This window comes from Salmo salar, chromosome 01 (genome assembly GCF_965601325.2).
Source record: "Salmo salar chromosome 01, fSalSal1, whole genome shotgun sequence".
NCBI classification, from domain to species: Eukaryota; Metazoa; Chordata; class Actinopteri; order Salmoniformes; family Salmonidae; genus Salmo; species Salmo salar.
Window position 1 is genome coordinate 141,982,153 of NC_138291.1, and position 17,277 is coordinate 141,999,429.

General features: G+C 42.0%; 1 protein-coding gene and 1 long non-coding RNA gene across 2 annotated transcripts; both read left to right on the plus strand.

Moving 5' to 3' along the window:
* Positions 1-985: 985 nt before the first annotated feature.
* Positions 986-16,902, plus strand: LOC106563528 (5-hydroxytryptamine receptor 4). The gene is made up of 5 exons (XM_082973885.1): positions 986-1,110; positions 1,955-2,155; positions 12,857-13,010; positions 14,449-15,026; positions 16,331-16,902. The coding sequence occupies exons 1-5, from the start codon at positions 986-988 to the stop codon at positions 16,380-16,382; spliced, it is 1,110 nt and encodes a 369-aa protein (XP_082830011.1). The 3' UTR covers positions 16,383-16,902.
* Positions 8,276-12,746, plus strand: LOC145850735 (uncharacterized). The gene is made up of 3 exons (XR_014372588.1): positions 8,276-9,281; positions 10,856-11,092; positions 11,670-12,746. It is a non-coding gene; the product is annotated as an uncharacterized LOC145850735 (long non-coding RNA).
* Positions 16,903-17,277: the final 375 nt, after the last annotated feature.

Below are 17,277 nucleotides of genomic sequence, written 5' to 3' on the forward strand. Positions count from 1 at the left end.
CTTGCTCCACTCCACTATTTATCCAAATGTCACCACTTAACAGAGATGGGAAAGGGGCGGGGCCCAGGTGAAGTTAGAATGGACTGGACCAAAGTAATTGGCTGGGAGAGCGAGGCTGACAGATGTAATACCCAACCGCAGTGGCAGTGGGCCGGCAGCCCACTCGCCTGGGCCAGTCAGACACACAGCACTTGGTTATTTTTATTTAAGCGGGGGCTGGGGTTATTTATATTTTGCGTTGCATCGGCCCCAATTGTCAAGCGGCCCACCGGGAAAACTCCCGGCGCTCCAGACGGCCAGTCCGTCATTGGCTGTAACATCGTACAGTATTACAGCTGTAACATCGTACAGTATTACAGCTGTAACATAAAGTATTACATCTGTAACATCAAACAGTATTCCAGCTGTAACATTGTACAATATTTCAGCTGTAACATCGTACAGTATTACAGCTGTAACATAAAGTATTACATCTGTAACATTGTACAATATTTCAGCTGTAACATCATACAGTCTTAAAGCTGTAGATGTGAACAATTCACAGTGTTAGTATTAGAGCTGTGATGAGCTGCCTGGTTGTGTTTGTCCTCAGGGCCACAGCGACTGGTGTGGAGGACTCTCCTTTAGCACCCTCTATGCAGATGAACAGCGATGGCCACAGAATCCCACCCACCTGAACAGTATGAACACACAGTGGAACATGAGTAATTCATTTCAATTCAAATCACTTTTACTTCCTGAGAGGGAACATAATTCATTGTTGCGATATGATGGTCTATATGAAACATCTAAACTGAATACCATTTAGAGGCCACACAGCCCACACATCAAATGCTCTTTTATTGAAAATATATATTTTTAAATGTTACGAAAGGTCTTCATTCATACGTCTTATGATTATCAGTCATATTCCAATGATGTTATGATGATGACCTTAATAACAGTAATTGTTTGATTGTTTAGTTCAGTCGATGACGTGGTAAACATGGAGCATGTGCTGAACTCACTGGAGAGGGTCATTCTCACCATCTTCCTCTCTATCATCATCATCATGACTGTTCTGGGAAACCTGCTGGTGATGGTGGCGCTCTGCAAGGACAGACATCTTCGGTAAGCCCACTTCCTGTTACATGTAGGTCACGTCCTGTCAAGGCTTTTTCTAATTTGGGCAAATGTCCATGCTCCACCCTCTCTCCTCTCTCTTCCGTGACCCGTGATCCATCCCTGTAAACGTAATTTTCCTGATGATGTGCGAGTGGAGAAGGAGAGTCTCATTTCATACAAGCACTCCTCGCCGCCTCTCCTCGATTACCTTTGACCCTTTTCAAAAGGAGGTGAGAGGATGGAGGAGAGAGGACGTAGGAGCAAATCCAATTGAGAAAACACCTAAGTGCTCAAAGGAGGGAATGTGACCCTTTTAAAGCACAACAGAAAATGTGTGTTGTTGGGAGTACTCAAGAGCTGGAGTTGAGAACCACTGCTTTAGAGTGTGCTTTTTAGCACAGAGATAGTTTATAATTGTGTTTACATCCTGTGTCCCACCATCTCTAGAGAACATTATCTTGTTGCTGTCTGTCAACAAGTATGTATATTTGCTTCTAGGGGATTCTCATATGGGCCTTTTGTTAAGTGCACTGTTTTCTATAAAAGGACATGAAGTCATGTACAAAAAAATATTGGACAGAATTTAATTGAAGTAGGACATGTGTGTAGGAGACTGATGAATATGCCACCTTCTGGCTATTGGGTGACAAACAAAGCAGCTCTCACATTAGACACTGGCATTGTTTCTGTCATGTTCTATGTTTATGCAGTAGAGTTATGAGAAAATAAAGGTTGTTCTGAGTTGATCATTTTAAAAGCTAGATAACAAAAATTATAATTATCTTTGCATTCAACTCATGCACCTTTCTGTAAATGAATGAAAATGCTTTTGTTCCCCTTCTCCCTCAAGGAAAAAGAAGACCAACTACTTCATAGTGTCGTTGGCGTTTGCAGACCTCCTGGTTGCTGTGGTTGTCATGCCATTTGCAGCCATTGAGCTGACCACAGGTCAGTGGAGGTATGGGGAGATCTTCTGTCTGGTCAGGACCTCGTTGGACGTGTTTCTGACCACTGCATCTATCCTACACCTGTGTTGCATAGCACTGGACAGGTGAGCAATGAACATAGTGAAAAACATCCCTTCACTTTGGAAGTTATTGCAAAACTATTGCAAACTGTTGCCACGCCCCCCAGCCCAGTCACCTTGAGGCATCCATTCAGCCTAATAGCCGTACACCTTTGTTAGCACCCAGCTGTGTGTTAGCATTAGCACATGTCTTGGAGGGCCCTTCTCTAGCACCTCTCTGTCCTTCTCTGTCCTTAAGCATATGGCAGCCTGTCATGGCTGATACATGAGCAGCTATGTTGTCCTGTCCTGCACCTGCCCCATACAGTCAAAAGTCACTGGAGTAAGTCATCTGCTAGCTCACCCCCTCGTTCCAAACACAAATCTAATGTATGCTTCTCCACAGGACCAGGGCCGGATTACCGAACAGTTATGCCCCGACCTCCAGTGGGCCCTCAACCAATTATTATAATTTTTAATTTGGGGGAGTTTGTGGGCCCCCTGTAAGTTACCCCCCCGAGATAGCACAATGTGTATAATTGCAGAAAATTTGCTTTAAAAACTCAAATCCGAAACGGAAATCTGTTTTACTGAGCTAAAGGCTAGAGCTGCCTCTTACAAGGAGCGGGACACTAATCTGGACGCTTATACAAAATTACGCAATGACCTCCGACGAACCATCAAACAGGATAAGCGTCAATACAGGACTAAGATCGAATCCTACTACACCAGCTCTGATGGATGTGGCAGGGCTTGCTAACTACACAGATTACAAAAGGAAACCCAGCCGTGAGCTGCCCATAGACACAAGCCTACCAGACAAGCTAAATACCTTTTATGCTCGCTTCGAGGCAAGCAACCCTGAACCATGCAGCTGTTCCGGACAATTGTGTGATCTTTCACTCCATAGCCAATGTGAGTAAGACCTTTAAACAGGTTAACATTCGCAAGGCCACTGGGCCACATGGAATACCAGGATGTGTACTCAGAGCATGCGCTGACCAGCTCGCAAGTGTTTTCACTGACATTTTCAACCTATCCCTGACCCGGTCTGTAATATCAACTTGTTTCAAGCAGGCCACCATAGTCCCCATGCCAATGCCAAGGTAACCTGCATAAATGACTAAATCCGAGTAGCACTCATATCTATATCTATGAAAGGTTGGTCATGGCTTACATCAACACACTGATGACACAATCTCTATTGCTTTCCACACTTTTAATTGACTACAGCTCAGCATTCAACATCATAGTGCCCTACAAGCTCATCGCCAAGCTCAGGACCCTGGGACTGAACACCTCCCTCTGCAACTGGATCCTGGACTTCCCGACCGGCCAACCCGAGGCGGTGAGGGTAGGCAACAACACATTCACCATGTTGATCATCAACACGGGGCCGCTCAGGGATGTGTGCTTCGTCCCCTCCTGTATTCCCTGTTCACCTACGACTGCGTGGATGCGTACGACTCCAACACCATCATCAAGTTTGCTGATGCCAAATAGGTGGTAGCACTGATCACCGACAACGATGAAGCAGCCTATAGGGAGGCGGTCAGAGACCTGGCAGTGTGGTGCCAGGACAACAACCTCTCCCTCAACATCAGCAAGACAAAGGAGCTGATTGTGGACTACAGGAAACAGAGGGATGAGCACACCCCCATCCACAGGGCTGCTGTGGAGATGGTCAAGAGTTTCAAGTTCCTCTGTGTCCACATCACTATGGAATTAGCATGGTCCACACACACCCACACAGTTGTGAAGGGGCAGAGGAAGGCCCAAAAAATGGTCTAAGACTCCAGCCACCTAAAGGCCTTTGCAGACTGTACGATTATAGCTGTCTTATGCCACCATTTTGTCATCCCAGACAAAAATTTCGACGCTGTGGGAAAATTCTTACATTGTAAACGATTGTCGGACGTCTTGGCTTGTTCAGTGTGACAGGGTCTAGGTCTACTGGTGACTGACCAATAAGAACACGATTGGCACAAAATAATACGATTATGGTGACTAGTCAGAATAATATAATCGTTTTATTTAAACGTTTACATGTTATGTGGAAGAAGAAACATTTCCTAATAATCTTGTTTACATGACACATCTGAAGTCAGTCTACCTGATGAAATTTTGATAAATGCACAAGATCGTCAATCAAAGTAAACAACCATGTTATTTTGGAGAAACCTATTTGATTCAGAGTTTGGACATACACTCAGGGGCCTGTTTATTAAGTACACCACCCCGTTCAAAAAATGCTTTGCTCGTGCAGACAGTAAGTTACGTGCCCGTGGCTTGCTATATAAAGCATGCAGACAGGCATCGAAGCAATCAGTTACTGTTCGGTTGAACGTTAGAATGGGCAAAATCGAGTGACCTAGGTGACATGGCATGATCAGTACCTCGGAACGCACAACGCACAACTCGTCAGTCCTTCTCACGGATGGGCTATTGCAGCAGACGACCACAACGGGTTCCACGCTTATCAGTTAAAAACAAGAAGAAGCGGCTCCAGCGAGCACGCGATCACTGAAACTAACACAATTTGTAGAATCCATGCCCTGAAGAATTCAGGCCATAAGACTGCTAAACAAGGCTGCTAAATAGCTAATCAAATGACTACACACACAGTGACACAGACACTTTCACACTCCTGTTGTGAAAGTAAAAACATCCTTTTGCCGAGTCACTTTACCCCTACTATATGTACATAGTTACCTCAATTATCTCGTACCCTTGCACATCACCTCGGTACTCTTGAAATATGATGACCCAGTGAGTGGGTTAATTTCCCCGCCAAATCCAGAAGAATAAACTTATCCGGCAAGCTCGTGAATGAGGACTGTTGCAGCTGTTGTAAGTCTACCAGTTCAGCCAGGCACTGAGCGGAATTACTTTTTGACGGCCAATGGGCAAGGCATTGTGGCTGACTGAAAGCTGTGAGTAAAAAGCTAACGTTACTGATCATCCATTCAGGTTACAGTTTTTCTCGAATGCTAAGACACTTTTAATGAAACTGGGGTCCACTTGATCTCCATCATAACCTAATGAGCACTACAGTATTATGTTTTGCAAAACTATAAGTCATTTCACATTGCTTTTGCACATGATGCAAATGCTAAGCACATTATTGAAAAACAGTAAACATAACTCTCTACAAAAGGTGCAAAACTCAGTTGAGTAAATCAGGAAAAACAAAATTACAACATTTGGTGACAGCTGATACAAATTACTCCCATGAATGCGAACCGCTTCTGCACGTGTGCAAAACTTATTTGCACAATTTTTCAATCAGCAATCAGTCCTTATTCATGCATAAAAGAGGTCAAATCTGAGTTGCTGTTTGCAAGAATGGACCAAGTAAGAGGCCAAGGAAAAGGACAAAGGAGAGGTACTGTAGAGAGACTCAGAAGAAGAAAGTTCAGCTCTCAGTTAAAATGGAAAAGGGTAAAATAAAGCCTTTTGTTTCTGGATATTCATGCTCTTAAATTACATTTTAGGAAAAAGTAATACAGCCCATGCTGTGATAATATAATTTACTTGCCTTTTATGGCGCATCCTATAATTATAGTATCAACAAATGGCATAGACATATAAAAGAGGGTTAACCAGGTTAGGGTATATTGATAGTTGTAGTTAGTACAGTGCCTTTAGAAAGTATTCACACCCCTTGGCTTTTCTCACATTTTGTTGTGTTAAAGCCTGAATTTAAAATGGATTAATACACAATTCACTGGCCTACATATAATACCTCATAATGTCAAAGTGGAATTATGTTTATTTTTTTTATGTATAACAAATTAAAAGCCGAAATGTCCTGAGTCAATAAATATTCAACCCCTTTGGCAAGCCTAAATAAGTTCAGGAGTATAATAGAGTTTAACATGATTTTTTAATGACTACCTCATCTCTGTACCACACACATACATTTATCTTTAAGGTCCCTCAGTCGAGCAGTGAATTTCAAACACAGATTCAACCACAAAGACCCGGGATGTTTTCCAATGCCTCGCAAAGAAGGGCACCAATTGGTAGATGGGTAAAAAAAATTCAAAAGCACACATTGAATATCCCTGTGAGCATGGTTTAGTTATGTACAGTGGGGGAAAAAAGTATTTGATCCCCTGCTGATTTTGTACGTTTGCCCACTTACAAAGAAATGATCAGTCTATAATTTTAATGGTAGGTTTATTTGAACAGTGAGAGACAGAATAACAACAAAAATCCAGAAAAACATGTCAAAAATGTTATAAAATGATTAGCATTTTAATGAGGGAAATAAGTATTTAACCCCTCTGCAAAACATGACTTAGTACTTGGTGGCAAAACCCTTGTTGGCAATCACAGAGGTCAGACATTTCTTGTAGCTCAGTTGGTAGAGCATGGTGTTTGCAACACCAGGGTTGTGGGTTCGATTCCCACGGGGGGCCAGCACAGAAAAAAAATGTATGAAATTGTATGAAATGTATGCATTCACTACTGTAAGTCGCTCTGGATAAGAGCGTCTGCTAAATGACTAAAATGTAAAAATGTAAAATGTAGTTGGCCACCAGGTTTGCACACATCTCAGGAAGGATGTTGTCCCACTCCTCTTTGCAGATCTTCTCCAAGTCATTAAGGTTTCGAGGCTGACGTTTGGCAACTCGAACCTTCAGCTCCCTCCACAGATTTTCTATGGGATTAAGGTCTGGAGACTGGCTAGGCCACTCCAGGACCTTAATGTGCTTCTTCTTGAGCCACTCCTTTGTTGCCTTGGCCGTGTGTTTTGGGTCATTGTCATGCTGGAATACCCATCCATGAACCATTTTCAATGCCCTGGCTGAGGGAAGGATGTTCTCACCCAAGATTTGACGGTACAAGGCCCCGTCCATCGTCCCTTTGATGGGGTGAAGTTGTCCTGTCCCCTTAGCAGAAAAACACCCCCAAAGCATAATGTTTCCACCTCCATGTTTGACGGTGGAGATGGTGTTCTTGGGGTCATAGGCAGCATTCCTCCTCCTCCAAACACGGTGAGTTGAGTTGATGCCAAAGAGCTCTATTTTGGTCTCATCTGACCATAACACTTTCACCAGTTGTCCTCTGAATCATTCAGATGTTCACTGGCAAAATTCAGACGGGCATGTATATGTATTCTTGAGCAGGGGGACCTTGCGGGCACTGCAGGATTTCAGTCCTTCACGGCGTAGTGTGTTACCAATTGTTTTCTTGGTGACTATGGTCCCAGCTGCCTTGAGATCATTGACAAGATCCTCCTGTGTAGTTCTGGGCTGATTCCTCACCGTTCTCATGATCATTGCAACCCCACGAGGTGAGATCTTGCATGGAGCCCCAGGCCAAGGGATATTGACAGTTCTTTTCTGTTTCTTCCATTTGCGAATAATCGCACCAAATGTTGTCACCTTCTCACCGAGCTGCTTGGCGATGGTCTTGTAGCCCATTCCAGCGTTGTGTAGGTCTACAATCTTGTCCCTGACATTCTTGGAGAGCTCTTTGGTCTTTTCCATGGTGGAGAGTTTGGAATCTGATTGATTGATTGCTTCTGTGGACAGGTGTCTTTTTTACAGGTAACAAGCTGCGGTTAGGAGCACTCCCTTTAAGAGTGTGCTCCTAATCTCAGCTCGTTACCTGTATAAAAGACACCTGGGAGCCAGAAATCTTTCTGATTTGAGAAGGGGTCAAATACTTATTTCCCTCATTAAAATGCTCATCAATTTATAACATTTTTGACATGCGTTTTTCTGGATATTTTTGTTGTTATTCTGTCTCTCACTGTTCAAATAAACCTACCATTAAAATTATAGACTGATCCTTTCTTTATCAGTGGGCAAACATACAAAATCAGCAGGGGATCAAATACTTTTCCCCCCCACTGTATATTAATTACACTTTGGATGGTGTGTCAATAGAACCCAGTCACTAAAAGGATACAGGCTTCCTTACTAACTCAGGTACCGGAGAGGAAGGAAACCGACTTTAAAACAGTTACAGAGTTTAATGGCTGTGATAGGAGAACACTGAGGATGGATCAACAACATTGTAGTTACTCCACAATACTAACTTAATTGACAGAGTGAAAATAAGGAAGCCTGAACAGAAAAAAAATATTCCAAAACATGCATCCTGTTTTAAACAAGGCACTAAAGTAATACTACAACAAATATGGCAAGGCAATTCACTTTTTGTCCTGAATACAAAGGGTTATCTTTGGGGCAAATCTAATACAACACATTTCTGAGTACCACTCTCTATATTTTCAGAATGGAGCCAAGCACAGGCAAAATCCTAGAGGAAAACCTGGTTGTCTGCTTTCCACCAGACACTGGGAGAATAATTCATCTTTCAGCAGGACAATAACCTAAAACACAAGGCCAAATCTACACTGGAGTTACTTACCAAGAAGACAGTGAATGTTCCTGAGTGGCCTAGTTACCGTTTTGACTTAAATATACTTGAAAATCTATGGCAAGACCTGAAAATGGTTGTCTAGCAATGATCAACAATCAATTTGACAGAGCTTGAAGAATTTTGAAAAGAGTAATGGGCAAATGTTGCACAATCCAGGTGTGGAAAGCTCATAGAGACTTACCCAGAAAGACTCACAGCTGTAATCGCTGCCGAAGGTGATTCTAAAGCCCAAATCAAACGAAAAGCATTTCGTTTTTTACAGGCGTGAATGAGCGCGTACACACTGGAATTAGAATGTACAGTAGTGAATGAGAGAAAACAGACGAGGCGCGAGCTTCAATGCCTTCAACGGCATCATGCTCTTCAAATTAGAAAGCAAGTCAATTTTTCTTACGTGTACGCGAAGCAATGCTGGTAAAGTGAGCGGAAATTTGCCAGAAAATACACTGTTTGTGAATTGTTATGTCTGGACTTTTAAAAAGTGTCTATTTTGTGTTGATAAGTTTAGCTGCCAGTGCCAGTAATACATATTTAAAAACAATAATGTTATGCCTACCTTTGTTGATTTTGAGCACAGGCATATGGCCTATGCAGGCTACGGCTGGGAAACTTGCAGAACTCTGTTCAAGAGAGAATACTGCTATGTAGAAAGAATGAGACTAGCTAAATTCTTTATCATCTGCTAGGGTGTATTAGCTACAACTCTCCTCATGTTCGTGAGCCGACGTAACAGGAGGCAGGTACGGGGCTCCCGTAGGACATACAGTATAAGGTGAGTCAAAAGGAACACACAACAATAATTCACAAAGCAAATATAACATATTACAACTGTTTATTATGGATTCTCATGACCATTAAGTTGGCATACACTAGGCAGTGTAATGTGAATTGACTCTCTCTACTCTGGCACGCAAATTTTGACGCCGTTGACGGCGTCTGTCTGTGTGGTTTCGGCTTAACATGTTTTCATTCAGGGGATTGAATACTTATCTAATCAAGATATTAGTGTTTTATTTTTCATGAATATTTCTTCCACTTTTAAATTGCAGAGTATTTTGTGTAGATCGTTGACAAAAAATGACAATGAAATCCATTTTAATCCCACTTTGTAACACCAAAACACATGAAAAAGTCAAGGGGTGTGAATACCTTCTGAAGGCACCGTATTTAATGGGCCATTGTGTAACGATTGATTGAAATAAGAACACATTTGTATGTGTTGTCGTATGCTTTGATGGAAGTAGTTGATTTTGTGTCATGTATTTAATGTTTTGATGGTCTTAAAGGAAAATTCCACCCCAAAACTATATTTTGGTATTTGTTTCATTAGTCCATTGTTGACATAGTCCCAAAATGTTTTGCTTGTCAGCACTCAAGTTTTCAAGATATGTAACTTTCAAAATACAGAACTCATCCCATATATAATGCCATTTTGCATCATATGATGCAAGATATTTTCATGTGCTGTGTGTGAAAGCAGGTTTTTGTAAGGTGTAAGGTTTTTGTTGAAGATAGCTATATCAGTGCCTGTAGAAAACCTGTCTTCTGTAGGCCTACTGTGTGCGGCATTGTTTCCCCTCAGGTATCTAGCTAACTTATTTTAGCTAGCTATCTAGCTAGCCAAACGTTAGATTTTACTTAGCTAGGAGTATTCCCTGTCTCTGAGTTAATGTAGCCCTTTCCTGTAGTCAAATTACCAAATCACCCTCTAGTGGCCTCACGGGTGGAATATTATTAATATTTTTCATAATTTCATAATTAATAGACATTGGGTTTTCTTAACTGCCAAAAATCTGGTGTTTCTATATCAAATGATTTTTTAAAATATATTTCAGTCTTATATGATGTAGATCAAGTGTAATATTAGGATGCAAACTCAAAATGAAATACCTGCAACATGTCAGATATAGAATTGAAATGCATCTTCTTTTTTAAGCCCATACCTTTGTGTATAAGGTGTATACTTTTGTTCAAAGTAGATTTGTACCAAGAAACATTCTGTGTGTGCCCACTGCAGTAAACTTAACATGGTTGGTAGCTACAGTAGTTGGCAAGCTTATAATTCATGCTTTTATGGTGGTTCAGTTACTGTATGGTTTTTATCCTTATTATTTCCATGAGTTAGCTAGCTAGCTAGTCTCAGTCTGGATCCAGGCATAGTTACTTTAACGTTAGGTGGATATAGCTAGCTAGCTAGTCTCAGTCTGGATGCAGGCATAGTTACTTTAACGTTAGGTGGATATAGCTAGCTATATTGAAATGAAAGGAGTGTCTCAATTGTTCAGCCAAGTTTAAACTATCCAATTAGACTCTCCACTTAAACGTTGCCATGTCTTTGTCCCCCAGATACTAAAGGCGGCATGGCCCTGAGAGTACTTATCCCACGACCAGTGTACAGAGTGCAGGCAGCTACATATGGAAATGAAAGTAGAATCTCAAATGTTTATCCACGTTTGTCCATTTTGACTGTCCCCTAAACTCTTCTTACGTCTGTATTCCCCAGATACAGATACTAAAGACGTGTGTTACAAGTTGGAAAGAAGACTGCCTGCCCAAGCATTGATGATGCCTGAAAGTCATACTGTAAGTATACATGTGGAATATTGAATTCTATTTAATATGTAATACTGTAAACCATGCACAAAGGGGCTGAACTCAACTCAATGCAGATTAACGTCCTGCACACAGCAATAGACTGTATAGGAGTAGAGCATGTTCTGAGCAATTTTTTATTTTACCTTTATTTAACTAGGCAAGTCAATTAACAACAAATTCTTATTTTCAATGACGGCCTAGGAACAGTGGGTTAACTGCCTTGTTCAGGGGCAGAATGACAGATTTTTACCTTGTCAGCTCGGGGATTCGATCTTGCAACCTCTCGGTTACTAGTCCAACGCTCTAACCACTAGGCTACCTGGCGCCCCCTTTCCAATAGGAAAGGCCACTGTGTGTGTGTGTGTGTGTGTGTGTGTGTGTGTGTGTGTGTGTGTGTGTGTGTGTGTGTGTGTGTGTGTGTGTGTGTGTGTGTGTGTGTGTGTGTGTGTGTGTGTGTGTGTGTGTGTGTGTGTGTGTGTGTGTGTGTGTGTGTGTGTGTGTGTGTGCGCGTGTGCAAAAGTGTTGTGATCATTTTTCAACATTGATAACATTCTCTAATCCACAGGTTGTTACACATATGGCTGAATAACTCTGCGAGGCGACCAAAAGAACAAGGGACCCGAACCCTTCATTCTGACTCTCGGGGACAATCACCTCTACTCCCTGGCATTCACCATCATGAATGGGCAGGCTCTGGAGCAGAATATTGTTTTGTTGTTGTTTGACATAAAATCATGTTTAAAATGTATACCTGGTAGGGGCTGTGGGGTGGTTACTTTTCTTCAGCCTCATTCCTCAGCTTTAATTGGTAGGGCTGCTGTGATATTCAAATGATGGATTGTGCTTCTAAAATGTTGGTTGATTTGTGTGTTCCTTATTTATTTATTTTTTAATCTTTTGCATGACTTCATTTTGTAGTTGAAATTAAGAGCTGAAAAATAAAAATTTGTGTAGTAACGTTGTAACTTTGATTGTTAGAAGTATTTGTACTTTAAGAAAATGTGCAGATTCTGTAATGGAGAGAAGGTAGAAAAAGATAACCCAGTAAGAAACTAAGAAATGAACACTGCTAGGTAAATAAAAATATAAATAATGATAACCCAGCCATAAAGTAATAAATAACCTTCAGCTGGGTTAAAAATACATGAATAACAATAACCCAGCAAGAGTAAAAACCAACCCACTGCTGGGTCAAAATAAGCTAGTGCCAGGTATCAATCAATCAATCAATCAATCAAATGTATTTATAAAGCCCGTTTTACATCAGCAGATGTCACACTGTGCTATACAGAAACCCAGCCTAAAACCCCAAACAGCTAGCAATGTAGATGTAGAAGCACGGTAGGTACTATATTGACCCAGTGCTGGGTTACAGAAATGACCCACATTTGTTTAGTGTAACATTTTATTATAAAACTGCAATCGGTCATTAGAAGGATATATATATATTTTTTAAGTAGTCTTTGAAGTGATGAGTCACTGCTTTTCTTTCTTATCCACCTATATAGGGCTAATGCATTTAAAAGAGGGTTTCAATTTAGTTTATTATTTGGTATCGCAAGTAAGGAGATTATTAAGGAATAAGGAATGAGTCATCATTTGCAGTATTTTGGTATGTACATAGCAGGTAGATATAAATATTATTCAGAAACCCACTATCAATAGATTACAGGTTTTGTCCTCTGTTGAATCTATAATGTTGTTGTTGTTATAATGTTGTTATAATGTTGTTATATTATTTTGATACTGTAGGTACTATGCGATCTGCTGCCAGCCGCTGGTGTACAGGACTAAGATGACTCCCGTCAGAGTGGCCCTAATGCTGGGGGGATGCTGGGTCATCGCCTCATTCATCTCCTTCCTTCCCATCATGCAAAGCTGGCATGCCATTGGCATAGAGGACATTGTAAGTCTGTAAGCAGCTGTGGCCAGCCTGTCTATCTGATGGTTCTACTACAGACAGAGTCTTGCTCTGTAGTCTAAATCGTTTGATCTAAAACATTTATATACTGGAGGTTTTGAACTACCATTAATTGTTTTGTTGATCCTTGAAAATGTGGACATATGTTAAGTGAAGGACACATGGTTAAACCAACAAGCATTCCATTTTTTATTTGAATAACATTTCAAGTTCGTAGAATGGTGTTGTAGTAGTCATAAAACAATTGCACTATTCACAGCCCTTTTTCAGCAACAAGCATAACAGATCCAACTGGAGACCTATGTTTGAATAGTTTTTTTAATGTTTTGACATAGTGCCGATTTTGAGCTGCTCAGATCATGAACTGTTCATGCGTCAAGCTCTTTGGGGAGAGCAAACACACAAGCCCTCTTTTAGTTCAAAAAATAATACTATGACTCATTGTTTCACCTTTGACATCTGAAAAAATGTATCTGTCAAATGATGACACTGATTATTGTTTACAAAATTCAAATTATCCATATACACTGACAAAACATTAGGAACACCTTCCTAATATTGAGTTGCACACTCTTTTTCCCTCAGAACAGCCTCAATTTGTCGGGGCATGGACTATATGTCAAATGCGTCCCACAGTGAAGCTGGCCCATGTTGACTCCAATGCTTCACACAGTTATGTCAAGATGTCTGGATGTCCTTTGGGTTGTGGACCATTCTTGATACACACGGAAACTGTTGAGCGTGAAAATACCCAGAATTGTTGCAGTTCTTGTCACACTCAAACCGGTGTGTCTGGCACCTACTACCATACCCTGCTCAAAGGCACTTAAATATTTTGTCTTGCCCATTCACCCTCTGAATGGCACGCATAAACAATCCGTCTAAGTTGTCACAAGGTTTAAACATCCTTCTTTAACCTCTCTCCTCCCCGTCATCTACACTGATTGAAGTGGATTTAACAGGTGACATCAATAAGGGATCATAGCATTCACCTGGATTCACCTGGTCAGTCTAGGTCATGGAAAGGTGTTCCTAATGTTTTGTTCTCTCAGTGTAAGTGCCGTCCAAGTGCACTCAACCATCCTAGACTAAAGCTACCACTACCATTTACATAGACATAAACACCCAAGAAAATTCCAAGCACACTGAGATCTAAACACTGGAGTCAGTACTGAGTACAATTCACAGCTACCAGTTTATGAACACAAATAATACTATATGTTAACATCTACCCGTTCATAGTTTGTTTTAAGAGAGTCAGTAAATGGACATTAGGCAATCGTTACACTCTCGGTTGAAGGGGATACAAGCGTGTCACTATTCCATAAGTGGATGTGGATACAACAGTATGAACACACCTCTTCCTGTACGTGGATCTGCTTGTTCATTGATTGCTCTCTCTCTGCATGCTGTCTGTCTCCAGATTGAGGAGAGGAAGTTCAGCAGCAGCAGCAACAAGACCAGCTGTGTATTCGTGGTGAACCGTCCACATGCTCTCATCTGCTCCGCCGTGGCCTTCTACGTTCCCCTGGGCCTCATGGTGCTGGCCTACCAGCGCATCTACATCACCGCCATGGGCCACGCGCGGCAGATCGGCACGCTGCAGCGGGCAGGCTCCGCCCACTACTCGGCGCCCCCCCATCACTACCTCAGCTCCGAGCAGCAGGGCTCCAGTCGCATGCGCATAGAGACCAAAGCTGCCAAGACCCTGGCTGTCATCATGGGCTGCTTCTGTCTCTGCTGGGCCCCGTTCTTCATCACCAACGTGGTGGACCCCTTCATCCACTACAGTGTGCCCTGGCAGATGTGGACCGCCTGGCTGTGGCTTGGCTATATTAACTCTGGCCTTAACCCCTTTCTCTACGCCTTCCTGAACAGGGCCTTCAGACGGGCCTTCCTCATGGTATTGTGTTGTGGTGGTGAGAGATACGTACGCCAGGGGAGCTACGGCCCCACCAGACGCTACTCTGGATCTGTCAACAGGACCTCCATCGCACTCAGGTAAGGAACTGATACTGGACCACCCACACGTGTCCTACCTTTTATCATTTAGCCTTGAATTAAGATCATTCTCTCACAGGTACAGATACATAATGTTCTCTCAGGTGGGTTAAGCTGAGTCTCTGGTGCCCTATCTTACTTCAAATACATTTCGAATCATCTGAGATGAGATATTGCCCAAGATGTTTGTGTCACATCCTGATGTTTCACCTGTCTTTGTGCTTGTCCCGTCGAGTCCTACCAGCGTGTTCCTGTGTTTCCTGTGCTCTCGTTTTTGTTTTTCTTAGTCTTCCCGGTTCTGACCTTTCTGCCTGTCCTGACCCTGATTCCGCACGCCGTCCTGTACCTGCCTGACTCTGATTTGGATTACGACCCTTTGCCTGCCTTGACTTACCTTTTGCCTGCCTTCATAAGGCATTGCAGTAATTCCTCGTGTCTTCCATGGTGGCTCCTTGCTGGGAGACAGCGTTGTGGAGCTGGTCTGAGTCTGCTGGGTCAGTCATAGCCAGTTCGTACTATCACGGCTCAGGCTAAGACCCAGATGCAGACACAGGAGGTGGGTAGTGGATAGTACGAGTCTCAGGCAAAAGGTAAGTCAAGGCAGGCAAAGGGTTGTAATCCAAATCAGAGTCATGCAGGCACAGCACGACGGGCAGGATCAGTCTGGACAGGCAGAGGTCAGAACTGGGAAGACTAAGAAAAACAAAAACTAGAGCACAGGAAACGCGCAAAACACGCCGGTACGATTTGACATCTAAGAAACTGCATCTTAGTGCTAGAGGCGTCACTACAGACCCTGGTTCAATTCCAGGCTGTATCACAATCGGCAGTGATTGGGATTCCCGTAGGGCGGCGCACAATTGGCCCAGCGTCTTCCGGGTTAGAGTTTGGCCGTGGTAGGCCGTACATAAGGATTTGTTCTTAACTGACTTGCCTAGTTAAATAAAGGTTAAATAAAAACATAAAAAAATTAATGGGACAAACACAAAGACAGGTGAAACAGATCAGGGTGTGACAGTTTGAGATCTGAAGAGAAAACCTGGTTATTCTCCAATCGGGGTCATCAAAGAATGAATATTTACATCAGATTTCAACATGTTGAATCAGAAGCTTGAGTTTGTTTAACTGTTGAACGTCTGTGTGTTATTTAAAAATGTCTCATGTTTAAGTAGACAACCAGGAAGCCAGAATAGGTTATCGTCAATTGAAGACAAGTAAAGGATGGGGCATCATTAGGGAGATTTAGATTTGCTCTTATACCCTGTTTTTTTTCCATACCCAATTTGGTTGGGCTCGTTGAGCAGTGCTGTACTCTTCTGCCAGACTCAGAGGCCCATGTGTGAGGAAGGCACTTAGGCCACTCAGCCCACGCCTATATGACCTCATCAACACTACTGGATACACAGAGGGGGAAAAACAAAATGGATGTGACTATATCCTGGATTGTCAATTGGCCCAGAAGTAGTATGTATGTGGCATTTGGAAATGGGATAGTGTTTGTTTATTCATGTTTTTATGATTATGTTTTCCATTTGAAATCGGATGAGGTGCCGGATGTTGTGATCTTTTTGTGTCATCATTTCTCAAAGGAGAGAGAGAGAGAGAGAGAGGTAGCTGGTTTTACATACTTCTCTCCAGGGTGACTTAGCCTTTTGTTATTGTTCAATGTTTTGTTTGTGAGTTTTTCACATAATGATTATGACTTTGTTTCCATACAAAATGTTACAAGTCTACCATCCATGTGTTTCTATTTTATTACATTTTGGAAAATAACATTTCATTCTTAACTGGTAACTCTGCGGCCGTATTCACAGTTGTAGTGGTTACTCCTTGGATAAATTTTTGTGTAATGTAGTAGGCAGAAAAATAAATGGTATTATAGACACCCTAATGTCTCTCTATTAAAAAATGTCTGAGACACAAAGCAGATGTGTATTTTTTCCACTCAGAATCAAATTACTGCAACTGGAATAGAAGCTGTTGGAAAGTCATTACGGATTTTGCGTAAGATACTTTTTCTTCTAGCTTTAAAGTGGTCAGCAGTCAGTCACATAGTGAAAATGTCAACCAATCGATTGGTTGAAAAAACAGTCTACTTTCAGTCTACCAAGATTTGATTTAGTTAGGGACAGCCTTACTTCCCCTAACCCTTTAACCTAACCCTAACCCCTAGCATAGGCAACGTTAGCCACCTAGCTACCTAGCTAGAATTCATAACATCATACATTTTGCAAATTTGTAACATATTGTA

Excerpts from the sequence above, each read along its gene's own strand:
- LOC106563528 (XM_082973885.1), top strand. The coding sequence starts at position 986 with ATGGAGCATGTGCTGAACTCACTGGAGAGGGTCATTCTCACCATCTTC. Across the intron at positions 1,111-1,954 it reads TGCAAGGACAGACATCTTCG|GAAAAAGAAGACCAACTACT; the intron begins GTAAGCCCACTT and ends TTCTCCCTCAAG. Across the intron at positions 2,156-12,856 it reads TGTTGCATAGCACTGGACAG|GTACTATGCGATCTGCTGCC; the intron begins GTGAGCAATGAA and ends TTGATACTGTAG.